A 25,012-nucleotide genomic window follows, 5' to 3' on the forward strand; every position below is an offset into this window, starting at 1 on the left:
ATTACCAATTTTTTATCAGGGAAAGCCCACGCTTCTTCACACACTTCATTTAATTCATCTGATGGGGGAAAAACTACGGGTAGTTTTTTCTCCCCAAACATAATACCCTTTTTAGTGGTACCTGTATTTATATCAGAAATGTGTAACACCTCTTTCATTGCCTCAATCATGCAGTGAATTGCCTTAGTGGGCATCAGGTTAGACTCATCGTCGTCGACACTGGTGTCAGTATCAGTGTCGACATCTGGGTCTGCGGTCTGAGGTAGCGGGCCCCTGATGACCTTTGAGACGCCTGGACAGGCACGAGCTGAGAAGTCGGCTGTCCCACATTTGGCATGTCGTCAAATTTCTTATGTAAGGAGTCTATACGTGCACTCATTTCTTTCCATAAGCTCATCCACTCAGGTGTCTGCCCCGCAGGGGGTGACATCCCTTCTAAAAGCATCTGCTCCGTCTCCACATCATTATCCTCATCAAACATGTCGACACAGCCGTACCAACACACCGCACACACACAGGGAATGCTCCAACAGAGGACAGGACCCACAAAAGCCCTTTGGGGGGACAGAGTGAGAGTATGCCAGCACACACCAGAGCGCTATATAATGCAGGGACTAACTGAGTTATGTCCCCTATAGCTGCTTTTTCTATATAAATGTATACTGCGCCTAAATTTAGTGCCCCCCCTCTCTTTTTTACCTTTTTCTGTAGTGTAGACAGCAGGGGAGAGCCAGGGAGCTTCCTTCCAGCGGAGCTGTGAGGGAAAAATGGCGCCAGTGTGCTGAAGGAGATAGCTCCGCCCCTTTTCCGCGGACAATTCTCCCGCTTTTTCCTATATTCTGGCAGGGGTATTTTCCACATATATAGCCTCTGGGGCTATATATTGTGGTATTTTTGCCAGCCAAGGTGTTATTATTGCTTCTCAGGGCGCCCCCCCCCAGCGCCCTGCACCCTCAGTGACCAGAGTGTGAAGTGTGAAGTGTGTGTGAGGAGCAATGGCGCACAGCTGCAGTGCTGTGCGCTACCTTGGTGAAGACTGATGTCTACTGCCGCCGATTTTCCGGACCTCTTCTTGCTTCTGGCTCTGTAAGGGGGACGGCGGCGCGGCTCCGGGACCGAACACCAAGGCTGGGCCTGCGGTCGATCCCTCTGGAGCTAATGGTGTCCAGTAGCCTAAGAAGCCCAAGCTGGCTGCAAGCAGGCAGGTTCGCTTCTTCTCCCCTTAGTCCCTCGCTGCAGTGAGCCTGTTGCCAGCAGGTCTCACTGAAAATAAAAAACCTAATTTCTATACTTTCTTTCTAAAGGCTCAGGAGAGCCCCTAGTGTGCATCCAACCTCGGCCGGGCACAAAATCTAACTGAGGCTTGGAGGAGGGTCATAGTGGGAGGAGCCAGTGCACACCAGGTTGTCATAAATCTTTCTAGAGTGCCCAGCCTCCTTCGGAGCCCGCTATTCCCCATGGTCCTTACGGAGTTCCCAGCATCCACTAGGACGTCAGAGAAACTGGAGTTATGTGGAGGGTCAGCGCTCCCCATCAGCGTTTCTTCTGTGTCTGCAGGGAGGAAAATGGCGCTGGTGAGTGCTGGATCCGCTCTGAGTAGAAGCCCCGCCCCCCGCAATGGCGCGCAGCTTCCCACACAAATTTGATTATACTGGCCGGAGGTCTTTATGCTAACAGTGGGATTAGCCAGTTTAGGGTGACTGCGCTGGCCCAGGATGCCCCTCCAAGCGCCTACACAAAGTGTTGCTGAACCTTCCTGGAGCGCAGCCTATCAGAGCTGCGCTCCCACCCTTGTGCCGTCATACCCACCGGTGACCCGCTAACCGGGACTTCTGCGCTGTACTCACCACTCTTACTACTTCTGGCTCTGTTAGGGGGTGGCGGCCATGCTGTAGGAGTGAGCGGTCGCTTCGTGGCCTTGCGATCATCACCATCAGGAGCTCAGTGTCCTGTCAGCGGAGATAGAAAACCATTAACTTCTAGAGTTGGTTCCTACTCCCCCCCCCCTCCCTTCCCCTAAGTCCCACGAACCACAAAGCAGGAAGGCTGTTGCCAGCAGCCTTCCTGTACATAAAGATCTAATTAAAATAAAAAAAACTAAGAAAACTCCTAAGAGCTCCCCTAGCTGTGACCGGCTCCTCTGGGCACATTTTCTAAACTGAGTATGGCAGGAGGGGCATAGAGGGAGGAACCAGCCCACACTATTGATCTCTTAAAAGTGCCCATGGCTCTTAATGGACCCGTCTATACCCCATGGTACTAATGTGGACCCCAGCATTCTCTAGGACGTAAGATAAATCAAGATTACATTTTCTCAATAGTAATAGTCATTTAGAATTTAAGTAATTGTGATCAAGTCAGGAGATATCAACTGCTGAAAACGACTTTCATTAGGGAAGTAAATCAGCATCTGCCATTCAGAAGTTGCCATAGCAACTGTAGATGTGTCTTAAGTGATTCTACAGCTAAACATCACTGGTTCTAAGCCAAACTCACTGTAAGCTATTATAAACAATATTACGCTTGAAAACACACAAATTTATGTTGGGTCTTTGGATTTACCCAGTGTTAGCATATAAGGGCTCCAATATATATTAAGACAAGAGGATAAAAACAATACTGTAAAATGTACAAAATTGACTGAATAAAGTGAAATATACTTGACTAGTTACCAGCCCCATCAAAATGACGGAACAAAATAACAGTAATGTCAGCGCCGGCGACTATGCGTGGCTGAACGGAGCAACACTTGAATTGGACTCCACCTAGTGCCTGCCAGCACGCTAAACACTTGAATTCCCACCATATAGATGAGGAGCAGAGTTAGCCTTTTATTATATAGGATGACGCAGACCAGTAAGAGGTTAAATTGCTGCTTATCTGTGTATCTTTTAGCCCTTCCTGGGATCTCTTAGAAACTGTATTTCAAAAAAGAGGGAAGAGATGTCCCCGTAGTGTAAAACTTAAAAACAATTAGGATTTAATAAACACAGACACAAAAGCAAAGTAAAATCAGCTTATCTGGACATATGATGAGTTCCCCCTGCAACAATTAATTCAAATAGTTACAAAACTTGAGGTAATAAATAATGTCCCAGTAGGCAGCCCAAAAATGCTATAGCCTTTAAAAAGTATATCGGAAAAGGCCCAATGCCTTTCATCCTGTTGGGATTTCATCAGTAACATTACTTAATCGCTCATTCTATGGAACTTTTTGAAGTACTGGGTGTAAGCTCACACCAGCTGTAAGGTTTGAGAAATAAAAATGTCACTCAACTTTATGTGCAAACACAGCATACAAAGTGCAAAAAAAAAATTTTCAAATTCATATACAGTACAGTAAGTGGTGACCATCAGCACCTCTGTCATTGATGGTCTGTGTTTTGCACATTTGCAAAACGCATTTGTGATTACCCAACGGACTCAGACATCAATATTATATCATGGGTGGCTGGCCATCAATGGTGAACCCTACAGTACAGTTCCAAAATGTTTCTTTTTGGCTAAAATCCGCTTCCCTTTTCCTTCTGAGCAACTTCCAACTTCATTTAAAAATCAGTTGCACTTATGGAGAAAGATCTAATAAAGGAGTACAAAAGAGCCTTTGCTAATACTACTACACCTGGATGGTGTTCTGTCTATATAGATTGTATATATACACTTTTGTATATAAAGATTGTATATATACACAATATTATGTTGACACAATGTTTACAGTTATTATGTCGACATTGTTGAAATTAATGTCAACATGTGAAATGCCAACATTATCAGAAAGCCGACACTCAGGGCTAGGCTGCAGAAGAGGAGGGTTAGGGCTAGGCTGCAGAAGGGGAGAGTAAGGGCTAGGCTGCAGAAGAGGAGGGTTAGGGCTAGGCTGCAGAAGGGGAGAGTAAGGGCTAGGCTGCAGAAGGGGAGAGTAAGGGCTAGGCTGCAGAAGAGGAGGGTTAGGGCTAGGCTGCAGAAGAGGAGGGTTAGGGCTAGACTGCAGAAGGGGAGAGTAAGGGCTAGGCTGCAGAAGAGGAGGGTTAGGGCTAGGCTGCAGAAGAGGAGGGTTAGGGCTAGGCTGCAGAAGGGGAGGGTTAGGGCTAGGCTGCAGAAGGGGAGAGTAAGGGCTAGGCTGCAGAAGGGGAGAGTAAGGGCTAGGCTGCAGAAGAGGAGGGTTAGGGCTAGGCTGCAGAAGAGGAGGGTTAGGGCTAGGCTGCAGAAAAGGAGGGTTAGGGCTAGGCTGCAGAAGGGGAGAGTAAGGGCTAGGCTGCAGAAGAGGAGGGTGAGGGCTAGGCTGCAGAAGAGGAGGGTTAGGGCTAGACTGCAGAAGGGGAGAGTAAGGGCTAGGCTGCAGAAGAGGAGGGTTAGGGCTAGGCTGCAGAAGAGGAGGGTTAGGGCTAGGCTGCAGAAGAGGAGGGTTAGGGCTAGGCTGCAGAAGGGGAGGGTTAGGGCTAGGCTGCAGAAGGGGAGAGTAAGGGCTAGGCTGCAGAAGAGGAGGGTTAGGACTAGGCTGCAGAAGAGGAGGGTTAGGGCTAGGCTGCAGAAGGGGAGGGTTAGGGCTAGGCTGCAGAAGGGGAGAGTAAGGGCTAGGCTGCAGAAGGGGAGAGAGTAAGGGCTAGGCTGCAGAAGAGGAGGGTTAGGGCTAGGCTGCAGAAGGGGAGAGTAAGGGCTAGGCTGCAGAAAAGGAGGGTTAGGGCTAGGCTGCAGAAGGGGAGAGTAAGGGCTAGGCTGCAGAAGAGGAGGGTGAGGGCTAGGCTGCAGAAGAGGAGGGTTAGGGCTAGGCTGCAGAAGAGGAGGGTTAGGGCTAGGCTGCAGAAGGGGAGAGTAAGGGCTTGGCTGCAGAAGAGGAGGGTTAGGGCTAGGCTGCAGAAGGGGAGAGTAAGGGCTAGGCTGCAGAAAAGGAGGGTTAGGGCTAGGCTGCAGAAGGGGAGAGTAAGGGCTAGGCTGCAGAAGAGGAGGGTGAGGGCTAGGCTGCAGAAGAGGAGGGTTAGGGCTAGGCTGCAGAAGAGGAGGGTTAGGGCTAGGCTGCAGAAGGGGAGAGTAAGGGCTAGGCTGCAGAAGAGGAGGGTTAGGGCTAGGCTGCAGAAGGGGAGAGTAAGGGCTAGGCTGCAGAAGAGGAGGGTTAGGGCTAGGCTGCAGAAGGGGAGAGTAAGGGCTAGGCTGCAGAAGAGGAGGGTTAGGGCTAGGCTGCAAAAGGGGAGAGTAAGGACTAGGTTGTAAGATGGTAGGGTTAGGTACAAGGGAGAGGGCTAGAGGTTGGCGTTACTCACCACTGGAACCGCTGCAAGATCAGCCAGAAGTAACCCTCATGTGACCGCTGAAGCCACCAAACCAGGAAAGTCACCGTCTGATCACCAGCAACTTTACCTGGGTTAGGGGGAGTAAGTAGAGCAAGCGCATGCTTGAAAAGGGAGTGCGGCCCCGTCTGCATTACTATTGGGGCAGTCCGGCCCTCTCCATTTAATGTGAACAGATGCCATGCACACGGCATATACGGCAGTGAGTAAGCTATTTTAGCAGGGCACCGCTAAAGAGGCAGGGCGCATTATGCCCTTTAAAAATCGGGCTGCTAAAACAGCCTAGGGTGAAGACTAATATTTATCTATATAGCTATAGAATATATATATATGTATATATATATATATATATATATATATATATATATATATATATATATATATATATATATATATATAGCAACATGCATATTCTCAGCTCACATATGTCTATATTATATGAGTGATGTGAAAACGAATGATAATTTTAGGACCAGTTACATTTTTATAGCAGAATATTACTGCTTATCTAGGGGGAAAGTGTCCAGTAAATAGTACAGATAAACGTGTTTTTCAACCCTTCATATTCTTCTATACATATTTGAGCAAGACGTACCTACACGGCCAACTTCTAAATGGATGACTTCCTATATGAAACATGTAATTCTTAATCCTGTTGGTTGCACATTACGTACTATATCAACCAGCTCTTTACATTTCCATTACATGGTATCCTATGAATGACTATCACCAACACACATGCATAATGAGAATCTAGAGTAAAACGCTGCTCTAGACAAATGACAGCCTCGCTTTTCACATAATGATTTCCAAGAAGGGTTCTGCCTAATTACAGACAACTCTCTCACATACTATTTAAAAACATCATTACAATTACTTGGATAAAAAAGACAACAACGTCACAACATTAATAAAAAACATGAAACATTACATTGCTAGTTTGCAAAGCTAGCAGAATTTTTTTTTTTTAATTTATAGCTGGAATATCCAGAATTTCCCTAATCCGCTGACCACTGAGAGCAATTCTCAGTAAGTACTTACTGCAAATCAATGTGGGTATATAAAAATGAATACAAAATAACTATTATGGACAGGTGTGGATCATTGGATCGACAGTGTCTAGGTCGACAATGTTTGGGTCGACCACTATAGGTCGACAGGATTTGAAGGTCGGCAGGGTTTCTAGGTCGACATGTTCTAGGTCGACATGAGTTTGTCATGATTTTTTGTTTCGTTTTCTCCGCACAGTAACCAGGAAGCCCAATTAGTGCACCGTGTCCCCTCGCTGCGCTCGGCACAGGTTACTATTCCCAATCGTAGTCCACGTGGATCGTTAAGTATGAAAAAGCTAGAAAAAAATTTTTTTTTTAAAACTCATGTTGACCTTTTGACATGTCGACCTAGAAACCCTGTCAACCTAGTGCCAGTCGACCTAAACATTGTCGACCTAGACACTGTCTATCTTCAGACCGGATCCCATTATGGACGTGTCTTTCAAATCATCGATGGGGTGACAACGTAGTGTATCCTGTCATGTTTCACCATTCACAACCTTAATATGGTCATGCAACACTTAAACTCATACTGCTATAAATCCCCATACATTAACTAATACACAATGGGAGTCATTCCGAGTTGTTCGCTCTGTATTTTTTTCTCGCAACGGAGCGATTAGTCGCTAATGCGCATGCGCAATGCCCGCAGTGCGACTGCGCCAAGTAAATTTGCTATGCAGTTAGGTATTTTACTCACGGCATTACGAGGTTTTTTCTTCGTTCTGGTGATCGTAATGTGATTGACAGGAAGTGGGTGTTTCTGGGCAGAAACAGGCCGTTTTATGGGTGTGTGCAAAAAAACGCTACCGTTTCTGGGAAAAACGCGGGAGTGGCTGGAGAAACGGAGGAGTGTCTGGGCGAACGCTGGGTGTGTTTGTGACGTCAAACCAGGAACGACAAGCACTGAACTGATCGCAGATGCCGAGTAAGTGTGGAGCTACTCAGAAACTGCTAATAAGTGTCTATTCGCTATTTTGCTAATCTTTCGTTCGCAATTTTGATAAGCTAAGATTCACTCCCAGTAGGCGGCGGCTTAGCGTGTGCAAAGCTGCTAAAAGCAGCTTGCGAGCGAACAACTCGGAATGAGGGCCAATGTGCAATGCTTTCCTGGAGTATTTTCCATTGGTAAAAGTCAAGGTGTGTATATAAAGACATTAAAAAGAGAATAAAGGTAACCGGTGCCATCTAAAAGACCATTCCTCTTTTTTCCATATATTATGTGTTGCAGTCCTCAAATGTTACAATCACATCAAAATATGCTATTCAGGTTATAGGCACAGCACAGTCACATAGAGTTTCATCACCATTGGCTAACCTCACCTCTACAGAACACAGTCTATGCTTCTCACCCTAAGCACCTAATCACTCCCCTCCAAATTTATCATAATCCACACGCCCTCTTCCTATGGCTGTAGCCCCTGCTCTGGGCTAAATATCTTTTCCCACTCCCACATTCAAGACTTATCCTGCGCTGCCCTCTCCTCTGAAACTCACACCCCTGCGCTCTAAGACTGTATCAGGCTCCAAAGGTATCAAACATGCCCTGGAAACGCGCCTGTTCCTCAAAGCCTACCAGCCCTCCTCACCGCCTTAATTTATGCTCCTTGTCCTCCATCCTTGCCTCTTCCCAGTTCACTTTCCACTTTCTTAAGTCTGTAAGCTCTAAAGGTCAGGGCCTTCCACCCTCTTGTTCTCCACCAGCACTATCCGAGTCTCCAGCATAACCCCTTTCCGTCTGCCCCTCCATAGGCCCTGGATCAGTGACTACTATTGTTATTATCTATCACTCACTTAGCTGCATAGAAGCCTTACTGTTTGTTTATTTTACCCTAGTACTGTCTATTTGAATATGTTTGTGTGCTTTATTGTAATTTTCCTGTACAGTGTTATGGACCCTTTTTGACGCCAAATATAAAATTAGAATAAAAGTAATTGCTAACTGCAGAGGTAATGTGAACTTGTACAGGGGAATCTCAACCTGTTGGGGGAATTTCAAATATCTATTTAAAAATATACATTTTAATACTGTCTTAGAGTGGCCAATCTATGCAGATGGGCGCATGAATGGCTGACTTGCCAGATTTCAGCTTTTAGTTCAAGTAATGGAAGAAATAATAAAAAATAAAAAACATTTAAAATAAAGAATTATTTTTTTCTTTATATGTAATGGTCTTTTTTTCCTAAACAATTGTATCTATTACCATCTGTCATAGCGATAACAGAACAGGTAAAAGTACAGCTGCCATACCAGTCTTGCTTACTGGCACTGAATTATTACAAAAGCCTAGAAGATGGGTGGGGCCTATTAGATCTAGACTAAAAAGGTCTACAGTCAATAGGTCAACCACTAATGGTCGACATGCATTAAGTCGACAGGATCAAATGGCCGACATGGAATAAGTAGACAGTAGAATAGGGTAACAGGGTCAAAAGGTCAACATGGAAATGGTAAATTAATTATTTTTCATTAGTGTACGGCTTTGCTCGCCATGCTTCGGGCAAAATTACTATTCCCAATTGTAGTCCGCGGATGGTAAAATATTAGAAAGTTTTAAAAAAATGAATAAAAAAATCTTATGTCGACTTTTTGAACTGCCTACCTTTTTACATGTCGACTATTTGACACTACCGACCTAATGCATGTCGACCAATAGTGGTCGACCTATTGACTGTAGATGTTTTTAGTGTAGATCTATAGACCGGATACCCTATAAGATATGCCCCTTTACTGAGTGTTTATCATTATTATTCAACACCTGTTAAATTATTCTCCCTCCCAAGCTGTTGTTTATTAATTTCATGTCAACCCATTTTCATTCAGCAAGTGTAACAGACAGCGGAAATCCCTAGGTCAGGAGAGAAGCTCTCTCTCATTTACTGCCGTGACATAGGAAACACCGCATGTCTGAGAGAACGCGGAGTTGGAGGAATTCCGGGTCCAGGTAAGACACAGGCACCATAGTGGTAGGAGAAACATGCTACAGATAGTAACGGGGATACTAGAGGAAGTTATGTTAGCTGTGATCATAAATGAAGGGGTGTTCAACTCAGTCAATATACTCAAAATGTCATAACTTTGGGCCTAATTCAGGGGGGTGGGGCAACGCTCCGTTTCCAGGGAGGAGACGGAGCATTGCGGAGGCAGTGCGGCACGAATGGGGGCGTGTTGGGGCATATTTTATCTTTTAACATAGGGGCCGATCCAGACTTGATTGCTGCTGTGCGTTTTCGCACAGGTGGCGTTCTGGTCTGAACTGCGCATGCGTATGTACCGCAATGCGCAGGCGAGACGGGCCGCATCGACGAGGCAACTGACTGTTTTAGAGGAGTGTCTGTAGAAACGCAGGAGGGACCAGGCGTTTGGAGGGAAGGTTTCTGATGTCAGCTCCGGCTCCGATCATCACACTGGAAGAGTAAGTCTGGAGCTGTGCAGAGACTGCACAAACTTCTGTTTGTGTAGCTCTCCTGCACATGCAATCGCACCCCTGCACAGCGATTTCCCCCTCCCCCTGTAGGTGGCGACTACCTGATCGCAGGCATACACAAAACGCACCCTAGCGATCAGGTCTAAATTAGGACCATAATCCTAACATTAAATAACCACACAACATGGTCTATTATTATTATTATTATTACAGATGACATACTGTGATATTAAACATTCACTAATTTCTTCCAATTAATTCTTCCATAGAACATATTCTTTATAGGATGCCTTCTGCCTTGCAACAATTTTGTGAATTTCCATTTAACTTTTCCACCAGCAAAAGGCAGTAAAAGAGAAAAACAGGCTGGTCTGAAACATAAAATATTCTCCTGCTGTGAAATTTAAATAATTTGCTATTCCAGTCGCAAAAATGTGGTGGTTTTGAAAGCAGCTGAGCAAATAGTGAGCAGTCAAGGACAGTTCTCAGGAGGCTTTGCAACTAAAATTCCATGATCTGTGACAAACGAATACACATAGCTGAAGTGCATGTATCGCCTTCCTAGGTATCACATATTTGGTGACACGAGACAATACGGACTGAAAAATGCAATATGCAGCACAACTTAACTCTCCTGGGATCATATGGGACACGGCGCCAGTTCTTAGCATGATTGAAAACCTGCAGCAACCTAACACTTCACAAAGAGCATTCAATAAAAATAAATAAATAAAAAAACACATTCATAGGGTATTCATTAACCTTGACAGATGGTGCCACTTCAAACCTGAAAGATAAGGTTATACCATGCTCTCTCCAATCCTTCCCCAAATATTCTCTATTATCAACAGAAAACATCTCCAGGCAGCTTCAAAGGAATACAAAAATACAAAAAAAACAAATAAATTAAAATGCACATGAACTCACACACTTGCAGAAATGAGGAACAGTTGTTGTCCACTTTTTTATAATGTAATCTGCCAGAAGAGTAAAGTCTGAAACATTGGCAACAACTGTAACTCATTACTTCTGTCTGCAGATCTATTATCACAACCACAAATGCCTGGCGCTTATTTTAAAAGAAACAAATAAATACATAATAATAAAAAAAAACTGGTTGTACAGAATACAAGTATAATAACCAAACAGCAGCAGTGAAGTATTTGGCTTGAGGTAAAAGCCAAAAAATAGAGATCACCTGAACTAATCATGTGTATACAACATAGGAAGAGCAAAGTTTTCTCCCTGCGCTGTTAATCTATATGAAGCAATAGGGCATGAGTACACCTGACTCGCACATTTATATAAAATAATTAATTTTAATCAATAATGACTACTCATATAAATTTATAGAATAAAATAGCATAAAACAATATAATACACAATTAATTACTAAGAGAGGTGGATCATATATAAAACTGAATAATGGATATATAACTGTCCATAATCAGACTTTGCTGTCAGCTGCAACTGAAATGTGAATAGATCAGTCTCGATTTATTAGTTATCACCGACACAGTCAATAAGAATTTAACATGTGTATTGGTTATATGAAATAAGCAGCACTTTGCAAATAGAAATAAAGTATTCTCCACTAGGGGGAGTATTACGTGTATTCCCAATGAGGTGTTGTATCTAGGAGGTAGAAAGGTGTAACACATGTTAAATTCTTATTGACTGTGGCGGTGATAATTAATAAATCCAGACATTTCAGTTGCAGCTGACAGCAAAGTCTGATTATGGACAGTTATATATCCATTATTCAGTTTTATATATGATCCACCTCTCTTAGTAATTAATTGTGTATTATATTGTTTTATGCTGTTTTATTGATTCTATAAATTTATATGACTAGTCGTTATTGATTAAAATTAATTATTTTATATAAGTGTGCGAGTCAAGTGTATTCATGCCCTACTGGCTTCATATAGATTAACAGTGCAGGGAGAAAACTTTCCTCTTTCTATGCAAATCTATTATAACATATCTCTCTCTGATGCTGAGCTGTAGCAATACGGGCATAAATGAATCTCACACATATTCAGAAAGTAGTACCCAATCTACATTTTAAAAATAGGATTTTAATTACCTACCAGTAAATCCTTTTCTCGTAGTCCGTAGAGGATACTATGATAGCAGTATGCGCCTTACTGAAGTTCATGCAGCCAGTCTAGTGTCTACCAGGTCCATTAAGTAGTGGGAAAGGATGAGTCTGATGATCAATGGTGGCTTCTACCTTTTTAGAGGAGAATCTGCAAACCAGGTTGAATCTGGTCTTAACCCCAGACTTTGTCCCAATGCATAGAAAATTTAATGGGGGTAGAGAAAAACGCGTAGCCGCAGAACAACCTAGTTTCTAGGGACTGCATCAGCTGCAGACCCTGGAAGCCAGGTAACGTGATAGACGCTGAAGTGGCTTCCACTCTGGACTGGCAGTCTAAGGGGGAGAAAACACCTGCCCCTGAGACAGACAGTCCCATCGGAAGCCACTGCCAGTGCAAGAACTGGGGGCTTGCTGGTGATGGATTTTACTGGAGCCCCTAGATAAAATCTGTCACTTTGTATCAGTTATGATATGGAGGAGGGGGACTTTGGAAAGCACAACCTAGTTACAAATATAATGAGAGGTGCAATCATGCTGAGATGTGTAATTCCACAAAGATAGATAAAATAAGATTTTACTCACCGGTAAATCTATTTCTCGTAGTCCGTAGTGGATGCTGGGAACTCCGTAAGGACCATGGGGAATAGACGGGCTCCGCAGGAGACTGGGCACTCTAAAAGAAAGATTAGGTACTATCTGGTGTGCACTGGCTCCTCCCACTATGACCCTCCTCCAGACCTCAGTTAGGATACTGTGCCCGGAAGAGCTGACACAATAAGGAAGGATTTTGAATCCCGGGTAAGACTCATACCAGCCACACCAATCACACCGTATAACTCGTGATACTATACCCAGTTAACAGTATGAAATATAACTGCGCCTCTCAACATATGGCTCAACAATAACCCTTTAGTTAGGCAATAACTATATACAAGTATTGCAGACAATCCGCACTTGGGATGGGCGCCCAGCATCCACTACGGACTACGAGAAATAGATTTACCGGTGAGTAAAATCTTATTTTCTCTGACGTCCTAGTGGATGCTGGGAACTCCGTAAGGACCATGGGGATTATACCAAAGCTCCCAAACGGGCGGGAGAGTGCGGATGACTCTGCAGCACCGAATGAGAGAACTCAAGGTCCTCCTCAGCCAGGGTATCAAATTTGTAGAATTTAGCAAACGTGTTTGCCCCTGACCAAGTTGCAGCTCGGCAAAGTTGTAAAGCCGAGACTCCTCGGGCAGCCGCCCAAGATGAGCCCACCTTCCTCGTGGAATGGGCTTTCACTGATTTAGGATGCGGCAATCCAGCCGCAGAATGCGCCAGCTGAACTGTGCTACAAATCCAGCGAGCAATAGTCTGCTTAGAAGCAGGAGCACCTATTTTGTTGGGTGCATACAGGATAAAAAGCGAGTCAGTTTTCCTGACTCCAGCCGTCCTGGAAAAATAAATTTTCAAGGCCCTGACTACGTCCAGTAACTTGGAATCCTCCAAGTCCCTAGTAGCCGCAGGCACTACAATAAGTTGGTTCAAGTGAAAAGCTGATACCACCTTAGGGAGAAACTGGGGACGAGTCCTCAATTCTGCCCTATCCATATGGAAAATCAGATAAGGGCTTTCACATGACAAAGCCGCCAATTCTGACACACGCCTGGCCAAGCCAAGGCCAATAACATGACCACTTTCCACTTGAGATATTTCAGATCCACAGTCTTAAGTGGCTCAAACCAATGTGATTTTAGGAAACTCAACACCACGTTGAGATCCCAAGGTGCCACGGGAGGCACAAAAGGGGGCTGAATATGTAGCACTCCCTTTACAAATGTCTGAACTTCAGGCAGTGAAGCCAGTTCTTTCTGGAAGAAAATCGACAGAGCCGAAATCTGGACCTTAATGGAACCCAATTTTAGGCCCATAGTCACTCCCGACTGTAGGAAGTGCAGAAAACGACCCAGCTGAAATTCCTCTGTTGGGGCCTTCCTGGCCTCACACCACGCAACATATTTTCGCCAAATACGGTGATAATGGTTTGCGGTTACATCTTTCCTGGCTTTTATCAGCGTAGTAATAACTTCTTCCGGAATGCCCTTTTCCTTTAGGATCCGGAATTCAACCGCCATGCCGTCAAACGCAGCCGCGGTAAGTCTTGGAACAGACAGGGCCCCTGCTGTAGCAGATCCTGTCTGAGCGGTAGAGGCCATGGGTCCTCTGATATCATTTCTTGAAGTTCTGGGTACCAAGCTCTTCTTGGCCAATCCGGAACCACGAGTATCGTTCTTACTCCTCGCCTTCTTATTATTCTCAGTACCTTTGGTATGAAAGGCAGAGGAGGGGACACATAAACCGACTGGTACACCCACGGTGTCACTAGAGCGTCCACAGCTATTGCCTGAGGGTCCCTTGACCTGGCGCAATATCACTTTAGCTTTTTGTTGAGGCGGGACGCCATCATGTCCACCTGTGGCCTTTCCCAACGGTTTACCAACAGTTGGAAGACTTCTGGATGAAGTCCCCACTCTCCCGGGTGTAGGTCGTGTCTGCTGAGGAAGTCTGCTTCCCAGTTGTCCACTCTCGGAATGAACACTGCTGACAGTGCTAAGACGTGATTTTCCGCCCATCGGAGAATCCTTGTGGCTTCTGCCATCGCCATCCTGCTTCTTGTGCCGCCCTGTCGGTTTACATGGGCGACTGCCGTGATGTTGTCTGATTGGATCAGTATCGGCTGGTATTGAAGCAGGGGCCTTGCCTGACTTAGGGCATTGTAAATGGCCCTCAGTTCCAGAATATTTATGTGTAGGGACGACTTCTGACTTGACCAAAGTCCTTGGAAATTTCTTCCCTGCGTGACTGCCCCCTAGCCTCGAAGGCTGGCATCCGTGGTCACCAGGACCCAGTCCTGTATGCCGAATCTGCGGCCCTCTAGAAGATGAGCACTCTGCAGCCACCACAGCAGAGACACCCTGGTCCTTGGAGACAGGGTTATCAGCCGATGCATCTGAAGATGCGATCCCGACCACTTGTCCAAGAGGTCCCACTGAAAGGTTCTTGCATGGAACCTGCCGAATGGGATTGCTTCGTATGAAGCTACCATTTTTCCCAGGACTCGTGTGCAGTGATGCACCGATACCTGTTTTGGTTTCAGGAGGTCTCTGACTAGAGATGACAGCTCCTTGGCTTTCTCCTGCGGGAGAAACACTTTTTTCTGTTCTGTGTCCAGAACCATCCCCAGGAACAGAAGGCGTGTGGAAGGAACCAGCTGTGACTTTGGAATGTTTAGAATCCATCCGTGCTGTTGTAGCACTTCCCGAGATAGTGCTACTCCGACCAACAACTGCTCCTTGGACCTCGCCTTTATTAGGAGATCGTCCAAGTACGGGATAATTAAAACTCCCTTTTTTGAAGGAGTTTCATCATTTCTGCCATTACCTTGGTAAACACCCTCGGTGCCGTGGACAGTCCAAACGGCAGTGTCTGGAATTGGTAATGGCAATCCTGTACCACAAATCTGAGGTACTCCTGGTGAGGATGGTAAATGGGGACATGCAGGTAAGCATCCTTGATGTCCAGGGATACCATGTAATCCCCCTCGTCCAGGCTTGCAATAACCGCCCTGAGCGATTCCATCTTGAACTTGAATCTTTTTATGTATGTGTTCAAGGATTTCAAATTTAAAATGGGTCTCACCGAACCGTCCGGTTTCGGTACCACAAACAGTGTGGAATAGTAACCCCCTCCTTGTTGAAGTAGGGGCACCTTGACTATCACCTGCTGGGAATACAGCTTGTGAATTGCCTCTAGCACAGCCTCCCTGCCCGAGGGAGTTGTCGGCAAGGCAGATTTGAGGAAACGGCGGGGGGGAGACGCCTCGAATTCCAGCTTGTACCCCTGAGATACTACTTGAAGGAACCAGGGATCCACCTGTGAGCGAGCCCACTGATTGCTGAAATTTTTTTGAGGCGGCCCCCCACCGTACCTGGCTACGCCTGTGGAGCCCCCGCATCATGCGGTGGACTCAGAGGAAGCGGGGGAAGAATTTTTATTCTGGGAACTGGCTGACTGGTGCAGCTTTTTCCCTCTTCCCTTGTCTCTATGCAGAAAGGAAGCGCCTTTGACCCGCTTGCTTTTCTGAAGCCGAAAGGACTGTACCTGATAATACAGTGCTTTCTTAGGCTGTGAGGAAACCTGAGGTAAAAAATTTTCTTCCCAGCTGTTGCTGTGGATACGAGGTCCCAGAGACCATCCCCAAACAATTCCTCACCCTTATAAGGCAGAATCTCTATGCGCCTTTTAAAATCAGAATCACCTGTCCAGTGTCGGGTCTCTACTACCCTCCTGACAGAATGGACATTACATTAATTCTGGATGCCAGCCGGCAAAATATCCCTCTGTGCATCCCTCATATATAAGACGACGTCTTTAATATGCTCTTATGTTAGCAAACTAGTATCCCTGTTTGACAGGGTCACAGACCACGCTGCAGCAGCCCTATCTGCAGGTCTCAGTCTAGTACCTGAGTGTGTAAATACAGACTTCAGGATAGCCTCCTGCTTTTTATCAACAGGTACCTTCAAAGTGGCCGTATCCTAAGACGGCAGTGCCACCTTTTTTGACAAACGTGTGAGCGCCTTATCCACCCTAGGGGATATCTCCCAGCGTAACTTATCTTCTGGCGGGAAAGGGTACGCCATCAGTAACTTTTTAGAAATTACCAGTTTCTTATCGGGGGAACCCACGCTTTTTCACACACTTCATTCACTCATCTGATGGGGGAACAAAACACTACCTGCTTTTTCTCCCCAAACATAAAACCCTTTTTTAGTGGTACTTGGGTTAATGTCAGAAATGTGTAACACATTTTTTATTGCCGGGATCAAGTCACGGATGTTCCTAGTGGATTGTGTATACGTCTCAACCTCGTCGACACTGGAGTCAGACTCCGTGTCGACATCTGTGTCTGCCATCTGAGGGAGCGGGCGTTTTTGAGCCCCTGATGGCCTTTGAGACGCCTGGGCAGGCGCGGGCTGAAAAGCCGGCTGTCCCACAGCTGTTACGTCATCCAGCCTTTTATGTAAGGAGTTGACACTGTCGGTTAATACCTTCCACCTATCCATCCACTCTGGTGTCGGCCCCACAGGGGGCGACATCACATTTATCGGCATCTGCTCCGTCACCACATAAGCCTCCTCATCAAACATGTCGACACAGCCGTACCGACACACCGCACACACACAGGGAATGCTCTGACTGAGGACAGGACCCCACAAAGCCCTTTGGGGAGACAGAGAGAGAGTATGCCAGCACACACCAGAGCGCTATATAATGTGGGGATTAACACTATAACTGAGTGAATTTTCCCCAATAGCTGCTTGTATATACAATATTGCGCCTAAATTTAGTGCCCCCCCTCTCTTTTTAACCCTTTGAGCCTGAAAACTACAGGGGAGAGCCTGGGGAGCTGTCTTCCAGCTGCACTGTGAAGAGAAAATGGCGCCAGTGTGCTGAGGGAGATAGCTCCGCCCCTTTTTCGGCGGACTTTTCTCCCGCTTTTTTATGGATTCTGGCAGGGGTATTTATCACATATATAGCCTCTGGGGCTATATATTGTGATTATTTTGCCAGCCAAGGTGTTTATATTGCCCTCAGGGCGCCCCCCCCCCCCCAGCGCCCTGCACCCATCAGTGACCGGAGTGTGAGGTGTACATGAGGAGCAATGGCGCACAGCTGCAGTGCTGTGCGCTACCTTGGTGAAGACTGAAGTCTTCTGCCGCCGATTTTCCGGACCACCTTCTTGCTTCTGGCTCTGTAAGGGGGACGGCGGCGCGGCTCCGGGAACGAACACCAAGGACGGGTCCTGCGGTCGATCCCTCTGGAGCTAATGGTGTCCAGTAGCCTAAGAAGCCCAAGCTAGCTGCAAGCAGGTAGGTTCGCTTCTTCTCCCCTTAGTCCCTCGATGCAGTGAGCCTGTTGCCAGCAGGTCTCACTGTAAAATAAAAAACCTAAAATATACTTTCTTTCTAGGAGCTCAGGAGAGCCCCTAGTGTGCATCCAGCTCGGCCGGGCACAGAAATCTAACTGAGGTCTGGAGGAGGGTCATAGTGGGAGGAGCCAGTGAACACCAGATAGTACCTAATCTTTCTTTTAGAGTGCCCAGTCTCCTGCGGAGCCCGTCTATTCCCCATGGTCCTTACGGAGTTCCCAGCATCCACTAGGACGTCAGAGAAAATATAATGCCAATGCACACTCCACAGTACCAAGCACTGCTAGTCTGAATAATTATAATAAACTCTGCAATCTGACATAGAGCAAATAGTAGTTCTTGGCATACCTTTCAGCCAAAAAAATATTGGCCCACCAACCAGTGTCCAGGTGACCTAGTCTATGATGAGTCACTAACAATAAGTTTGAGCCTGGGGCGCGGAACCCCACTGAGACGGCAAAGGCCAGCCACCCTACGGCAGCAAACTAGTCAGGGGATAATATGTTAGTGTTACTAAGAAAGAAGCAAAAGCTGTTTTAAAAAGTGTTACACAGGAGAGAGGTATTAATTAAAATGCTAAAAAGTGTTATATTAGTAACAAAAAATTGAAAGTGTTCAAAATGTACTAAATTAAGTGTACAATGGGAATGCAGTTAAGTGGCTGTCAGTATCCTGGCAGTTGGCATCCCGACAGGGTCAGGAGACAGACGCCGGAATCCGGACAAACGGCATCCCAACCATAAGTATAGCAGGCGGATTAAGGTTGGGTGTGTTAGGTTTGGGCACCACCCGGGGTGAGTTTAAGGTTAGGCTGCGGGAAGAGAGGGATAGGGTTAAGGGGTAGAGGCAGGGGGTAACATACTTACATCGCCCCTGTTGGGATTTCAAAGATCAGGATGCCGGCGTTGGTAATGTGACCAATGGCATCCCATCCGCCAGTCAAACATACTGAACCCATATAATGTGCATAATGGAATATTTAAACATTTAAAAAAAAAAAACTTTTTAAACTTTCTTAAATAAATGTTAAAAAAACAAAACCAAAACATTTTTATGAACGGATTTGAAGGGAAAATCGTAAGTTAAGCGGTTAAGCTGGGTACACACCTATACAATCCATGGACCGATCGATATCGGTTGAATGGGCCGACAATTGCACAGGTGTGTATGCATTACCATTGCCGGAGTGTTAGCGGATACACGGCTTATAACACTCCTGCAACGGTCAGGATCAGAAGGTCGCTTCCAATCAACTGTTTAATATTTGTAGGCCCGACCGCCCGATCCCACAGAAGCCCATATACATTGAGCTGTTTTTAGCACAGTGTGTACAGGTCTCGCCTGACAGCAGGTCGAGCTGGGCACACGCTGCCCTGCTGATCAGGAGCGATAACCCAGCTTGTTTGGGAGTGTTAGACAGATCAGCAGTGATCATGAAAGTGTGTACCCAGCTTTACCTACAAGCACCAATCAGGGAAGATCTGATGGACAGAGTAAACAGGAAGTGTAAATAGAAGAGAAATAAATAAAATAGGTGCATCCAGGTAAAGCAGATATTATATATAAAAGAATAGAATAATTTGCACCAACGGGTATGGGTCGTTGGGTCGACTCAACTCAGGTCAACAGTCATTAGGTCGACCATGGAAGGTCGACATGCATTAGGTCGACATGGCAATTACGTCGACATGTACTAGGTCGACAGGTCAAAAGGTTGACATGGGTTTTTGGACTTTTTTTGGTGTCCTTTTCTTCGTAAAGTGAAGGGGAACCCCAATTAGTGCACCGTGTCCCCTCGCATTGCTCGCGGCAAGGTGCCTCGCTCCGCTACCGCTGCGTTATCGTTCCCAATTATAGTCCACGTGGATCGTCAAGTATAACACAATCCAAAAAATGAAAAATTTAAAAAAACTCATGTCGACCTAATAACCATGTCAACCTTCAGTGGTCGACCTAATGACTGTCGACCTAAGCTGTGTCGACCTAACGACCGTATCCCGCACCAACATCATCGTTATATACTGAGGGGGCTTGGAGACAGCAGCTCTCTTTCACTAAGCATAACATCAGATCTCAAACTTTTGGGAACACCGTCATATATGATGAGCTAGCTGCTCTCTGCGGCCAAAACACAATCTCACTGCAGAGACTCGCTCTTTGTATCTGCGGTAATCAATATATTAGGAAAACTTCACTTCGCTCCTGAATGTAAAAGATCCACTCATGGTGTTTCTATTAATGGCGGATTCCCCTCCTTGAGTGCTTTAAAAAGCATGTTTTTGTTTTAAGGGTCTATAAACGGGTTCACTACGATATGCCGGCGGCCGGGCTCCCGGCGACCAGCATACCGGCGCCGGGAGCCCGACCGCCGGCTTACCGACAGTGTGGCGAGCGCAAATGAGCCCCTTGCGGGCTTGCTGCGCTCGCCACGCTACGGGCACGGTGGCGCGCCACACTATTTTATTCTCCCTCCAGGGGGGTCGTGGACCCCCACGAGGGAGAATAAGTGTCGGTATGCCGGCTGTCGGGCTCCCGGCGCCGGTATGCTGGTCGCCGGGAGCCCGACCGCCGGCATACTGAAGACCACCCCTATAAACAACTGTGTGGGAAACATGATCACCCTCCAAAAAACAAACAAAGAAAAGTACCGGAAAAAAATATTGCTTTTGCATAGTTTTCATTTTTACCGGTATATTCATATACAAAGATGATGAATCTAGAGCAGGCTTTTTCAACCAGAATGCCGTGGCACACTAGTGTGCCGGAACCAGTTGCAAGGTGTGCCGCGGAGCCAGAGCAGCTTCCTGCACCTTCAGAGTGAACTGTTGGTCCAGGCTCTTCTTAGAGGATCAGTCATTCTCAGGCCATGACCTATGCCTTGGTGACGCGGCGGTGTGATATCATAGGTCATGGCCGCCGCGTCACACCACTCAGCCAGCCCACCCGCCTGCATACACAACTTACAGTTCCCGCCTGCATCCACAGCTTTCCTTGCCCACCCACATTTACACCTGCCCGACCGCCCACTGCTCAATATCCGCAGTATTCCACCATGAACAACCCTCGCCACTGAGGGACAGTTGACCGGTAGGGATTAATATTCGTTATGTTATTTCTCCTGTCGGGAGCAATAGGATATATGGGGGGGGACAATGTGAATAATTCATGTGGGAAGCAATAGGATTTATGTAGGGAGCAACATGATTTAAGTGGGGAGCAATGTGATTGTTTTTTTCTGTGTAGACCAATGTATGTGTGGATTTGTTTTTTACTATGAGAGCCAACGTATGTTTTATTTGTTTTGTTTTTTCCTGTGGGGAACTGATGGTGTGCCATGGCAATTTTAAAATATTGTTCGGTGTGCCGCTAGTAAAAAAAGATTGAAAATCACTGATCTAGAGAGTACTCGATCCCTACATACAGTGGATGTAGCCATCTTTGGGGTGTGAGAATGTGGCTATTTCTGACCTAATTTTATATGGTGAAAAGAAAATCAATCTGATATATTAATAAATGCAGCAGCTGGAAGTGGTATTCTCAGGACTAATACCTAAGGGAGATGTGATAAGGTGTTAGAGAGAGATATATACAGACCTATAACTAGAGCAGCAAATAAATCTAAGAAATAACTGGAGTGGGGAAAAAGGAGCACATGGATTTCAGATCAATCTTGTCCACAATTTGTAACAAATTATGGTTTAGAACAGTGACTTTCCACCAGTGTGCCCTGAGTGGTCTGCAGACTTTCCGCTGGAGTTTGAGGGACGGTAGAGTGACCAGTGTATTATCAACCCCCCACTGTCCACACCCCAGTCACTCTGCAATGAGTCAATCAGCATCACATACCTGACTTAGGGACATGCTGTGCTGGCTCAGTGCTGACATTAGCGTAGCTTAATGGGAAGGAGAAGGGCGAACAAACGAGCTGAAGTATATAGACGGAAGTTTCTACGCCCATGCAGGGAGTTTAGATGGGTTTAGCCGTTTTAGACGGCTAAACACCGTCTGTGTGGGCACGACATGCGCGATATGCATGGATGCCCAAACACAATTGAATTGTGACAGTTGTTTGGGCATCTAAAAAGTCCCGTTTAGACGTCCAAAACAATTGAATTGGCCCCTGACTGTTCACTGTGTGTATGTTCTTGCTTGCAAGATCCTTTATTAGTGCTCCAAACACTTGGCTATAATGTGAAAAAAATGGGTCTTTCTAATAGGGTTCCGACAAGTACAGTAGTAACATCTTGTCTCCTAGTTTTCATCTTCGTAGATAGAAACTGATAGCCACACTTGCCTAAGAATAACTTGGATGCGATCATCACGTGGCGCCAAAAGATGTACGAGTTTCCCTTCAGTAAAACAATCAACATCCCTTCAAATTTTAAATACAGGAAAAATGTTTCACATCAAGATGTTGCCTGATTGTGATACAAGAGGTATTGTTTATTTGATATCCTGTTAATGTGGTTTACATAATCTGTTTTAAGATACTCGAGATAGAGAACATTTTAGAGAACATACTTTGAGGGGTATATTCAACTCAAGTTGGATCCTTTCCAACAAACATTGTGGGAAAGGATCCGACAATGCACTATTCAATAATGCCAATCCAACTTTTTTTAAAGTTGAATTGAAATTATTGTCGGAAAGGACAGACACAGGCGTCTGATGCGGCCCCCTACTTGCAGAGCCTGAGCTCCCCGCTATGGACACAGGCACCCTCCTGGAGCAGGTCATCGCAGCAGGGAGAGCAGGAACCCCGCGGCTACAGCAGCGTAGCAGGAGGATGGGGCAGCGCCGCCAGACCTCACGGCAGCGTCCACCCGACTCCAGCAAGTGGGACCTCGCTTGCTGGAGCCGGGTGGGCGCTGCCGTAAGTGGCGGCGCCCCATCCTCCTGCTACACTGCTGCAGCCGCAGGGTTCCTGCTCTCTCCCGCTGCGATGACCTGCTCCGTCAAAACCCGTCTTCTCCTCTCAGCCGTCCCCGCTCCATCTCCTCTCTCATCCACATGTCCCCGCTCCCTGTCTCATCTCCTCAATACGACTTTTTTTTAAATTGAGATTATCGGAAACGGGGCCAAAACCTGTCGGATTTGGCCGCGTTTCCGACAAAAGCATGAGGATTCGCGGCTATTCCGCCGATCCACATGCTTTCCAACAAGTCAGATTTTCTGACTTGTTGTATTAACGGGATTTTGATTGAATAGGTCGAATCTGGATTCGACCTTAAATTGTTCCCGTTAATCCGACAAATCGGGAAATTCGACTTGAATTGAAAATACCCCTGAATGTGCAAAACATGGATGAGAAATTCTGTATGTCATCCCAACACTTTAATACACAATGGAGAGAAGGTTTAGATACATTTTCAAGCTACAGAAAAGAACACAAGTTTGTTTCCAGGAGGTTCTCCTATAACTCACAATATCGCTCTGTGGGGGAGCGTTATATGACAGCCACTGAATTGGGGGGAAGGATGGGGGGGGGGTTCTCCCACCTGGACATTTTTGGTTTCTGCTTGTTTTCAGTAAAGTGTAAACAGATCTCTGAAAGAGAAGTGCATAAAACCTTTAAGAGAGAGATAAAGTGAAGAAGCTGCCTTCTAGTTATCTAAAAAAAAAAAAATTTGCCCATAAAAATTTAAATATGCCCTCCTCACTCATAAGGTACAGGGTACTAGACTAAACACTATGCTAAGGGCAATTTCTCCACTTCATCTCTCTCAAATGATCGATACATTTCCCCCTTAGCCACTGATGTGGTCATGTGATTAGAGATTAAAGAAACTCATGTCATTTGACTGTGGTTACCATGGCAATCACATGACACTTCACAAACTGTATATCAGTAATAGCAGCTTGAGGAAATTTAACAATGTATCTTTTTACAGGTAACCAAAATGTTAAAGAAAAACTCATTTTTAAAAGCTACAGTACCTTGAGCAAGCAGAAACATGGCAAAAGTCATTTCTTAATTGGAATATTCTTGTATGTTTAAGTGGATACCAGGACACTTGAGGAGGGGGATGGGGGGGGGGGGGGGGGGGGGGGAGGGGGATGGGAAAGAAGAAGGGGGGGGGGGGGTTATAGAGAGATAGGATAGGAGGAGGAAAGATGGGAAAGGAGGAGAGGAAAGAGTGAGCTAGTCAACCCGGTGAAGAATGGGTCCATATTACAAGTATAGAAGTAACATTTTGTGTCTTCTGTAGAAAAATAAGAATTTACTTACCGATAATTCTATTTCTCGTAGTCCGTAGTGGATGCTGGGGACTCCGTCAAGACCATGGGGAATAGCGGCTCCGCAGGAGACAGGGCACAAAAGTAAAAGCTTTAGGATCAGGTGGTGTGCACTGGCTCCTCCCCCTATGACCCTCCTCCAAGCCTCAGTTAGGATACTGTGCCCGGACGAGCGTACACAATAAGGAAGGATTTTGAATCCCGGGTAAGACTCATACCAGCCACACCAATCACACTGTACAACCTGTGATCTGAACCCAGTTAACAGCATGATAACAGCGGAGCCTCTGAAAAGATGGCTCACAACAATAATAACCCGATTTTTGTAACAATAACTATGTACAAGTATTGCAGACAATCCGCACTTGGGATGGGCGCCCAGCATCCACTACGGACTACGAGAAATAGAATTATCGGTAAGTAAATTCTTATTTTCTCTGACGTCCTAAGTGGATGCTGGGGACTCCGTCAGGACCATGGGGATTATACCAAAGCTCCCAAACGGGCGGGAGAGTGCGGATGACTCTGCAGCACCGAATGAGAGAACTCCAGGTCCTCCTCAGCCAGGGTATCAAATTTGTAGAATTTTTCAAACGTGTTTGCCCCTGACCAAGTAGCAGCTCGGCAAAGTTGTAAAGCCGAGACCCCTCGGGCAGCCGCCCAAGATGAGCCCACCTTCCTTGTGGAATGGGCATTTACATATTTTGGCTGTGGCAGGCCTGCCACAGAATGTGCAAGCTGAATTGTACTACACATCCAACTAGCAATCGTCTGCTTAGAAGCAAGAGCACCCAGTTTGTTGGGTGCATACAGGATAACAGCAAGTCAGTTTTCCTGACTCCAGCCGTCCTGGAAACCTATATTTTCAGGGCCCTGACAACATCTAGCAACTTGGAGTCCTCCAAGTCCCTAGTAGCCGCAGGTACCAC

The 25,012-nt window shown here is 46.0% G+C and overlaps 1 protein-coding gene across 4 annotated transcripts in view; it reads right to left on the reverse strand.

The window, feature by feature from the left end:
• Positions 1 to 25,012, reverse strand: part of C7H7orf50 (chromosome 7 C7orf50 homolog) — a 671,077-nt gene that overhangs the window by 513,884 nt on the left and 132,181 nt on the right. Inside the window, exon 1 of one of the 4 annotated variants that reach the window (XM_063934554.1) lies at positions 1,848 to 1,945. The exons of the other annotated variants lie outside the window; for them this stretch is intronic. Within the exon in view, the coding sequence (XP_063790624.1) occupies positions 1,848 to 1,934 (87 nt within the window). The 5' untranslated portion in view covers positions 1,935 to 1,945. Of the gene's footprint in view, positions 1 to 1,847; positions 1,946 to 25,012 lie in introns of those variants that run through there. 4 annotated transcript variants of the gene reach the window in all.

Source organism: Pseudophryne corroboree, chromosome 7, assembly GCF_028390025.1.
Source record: "Pseudophryne corroboree isolate aPseCor3 chromosome 7, aPseCor3.hap2, whole genome shotgun sequence".
Lineage (NCBI taxonomy): Eukaryota > Metazoa > Chordata > Amphibia > Anura > Myobatrachidae > Pseudophryne > Pseudophryne corroboree.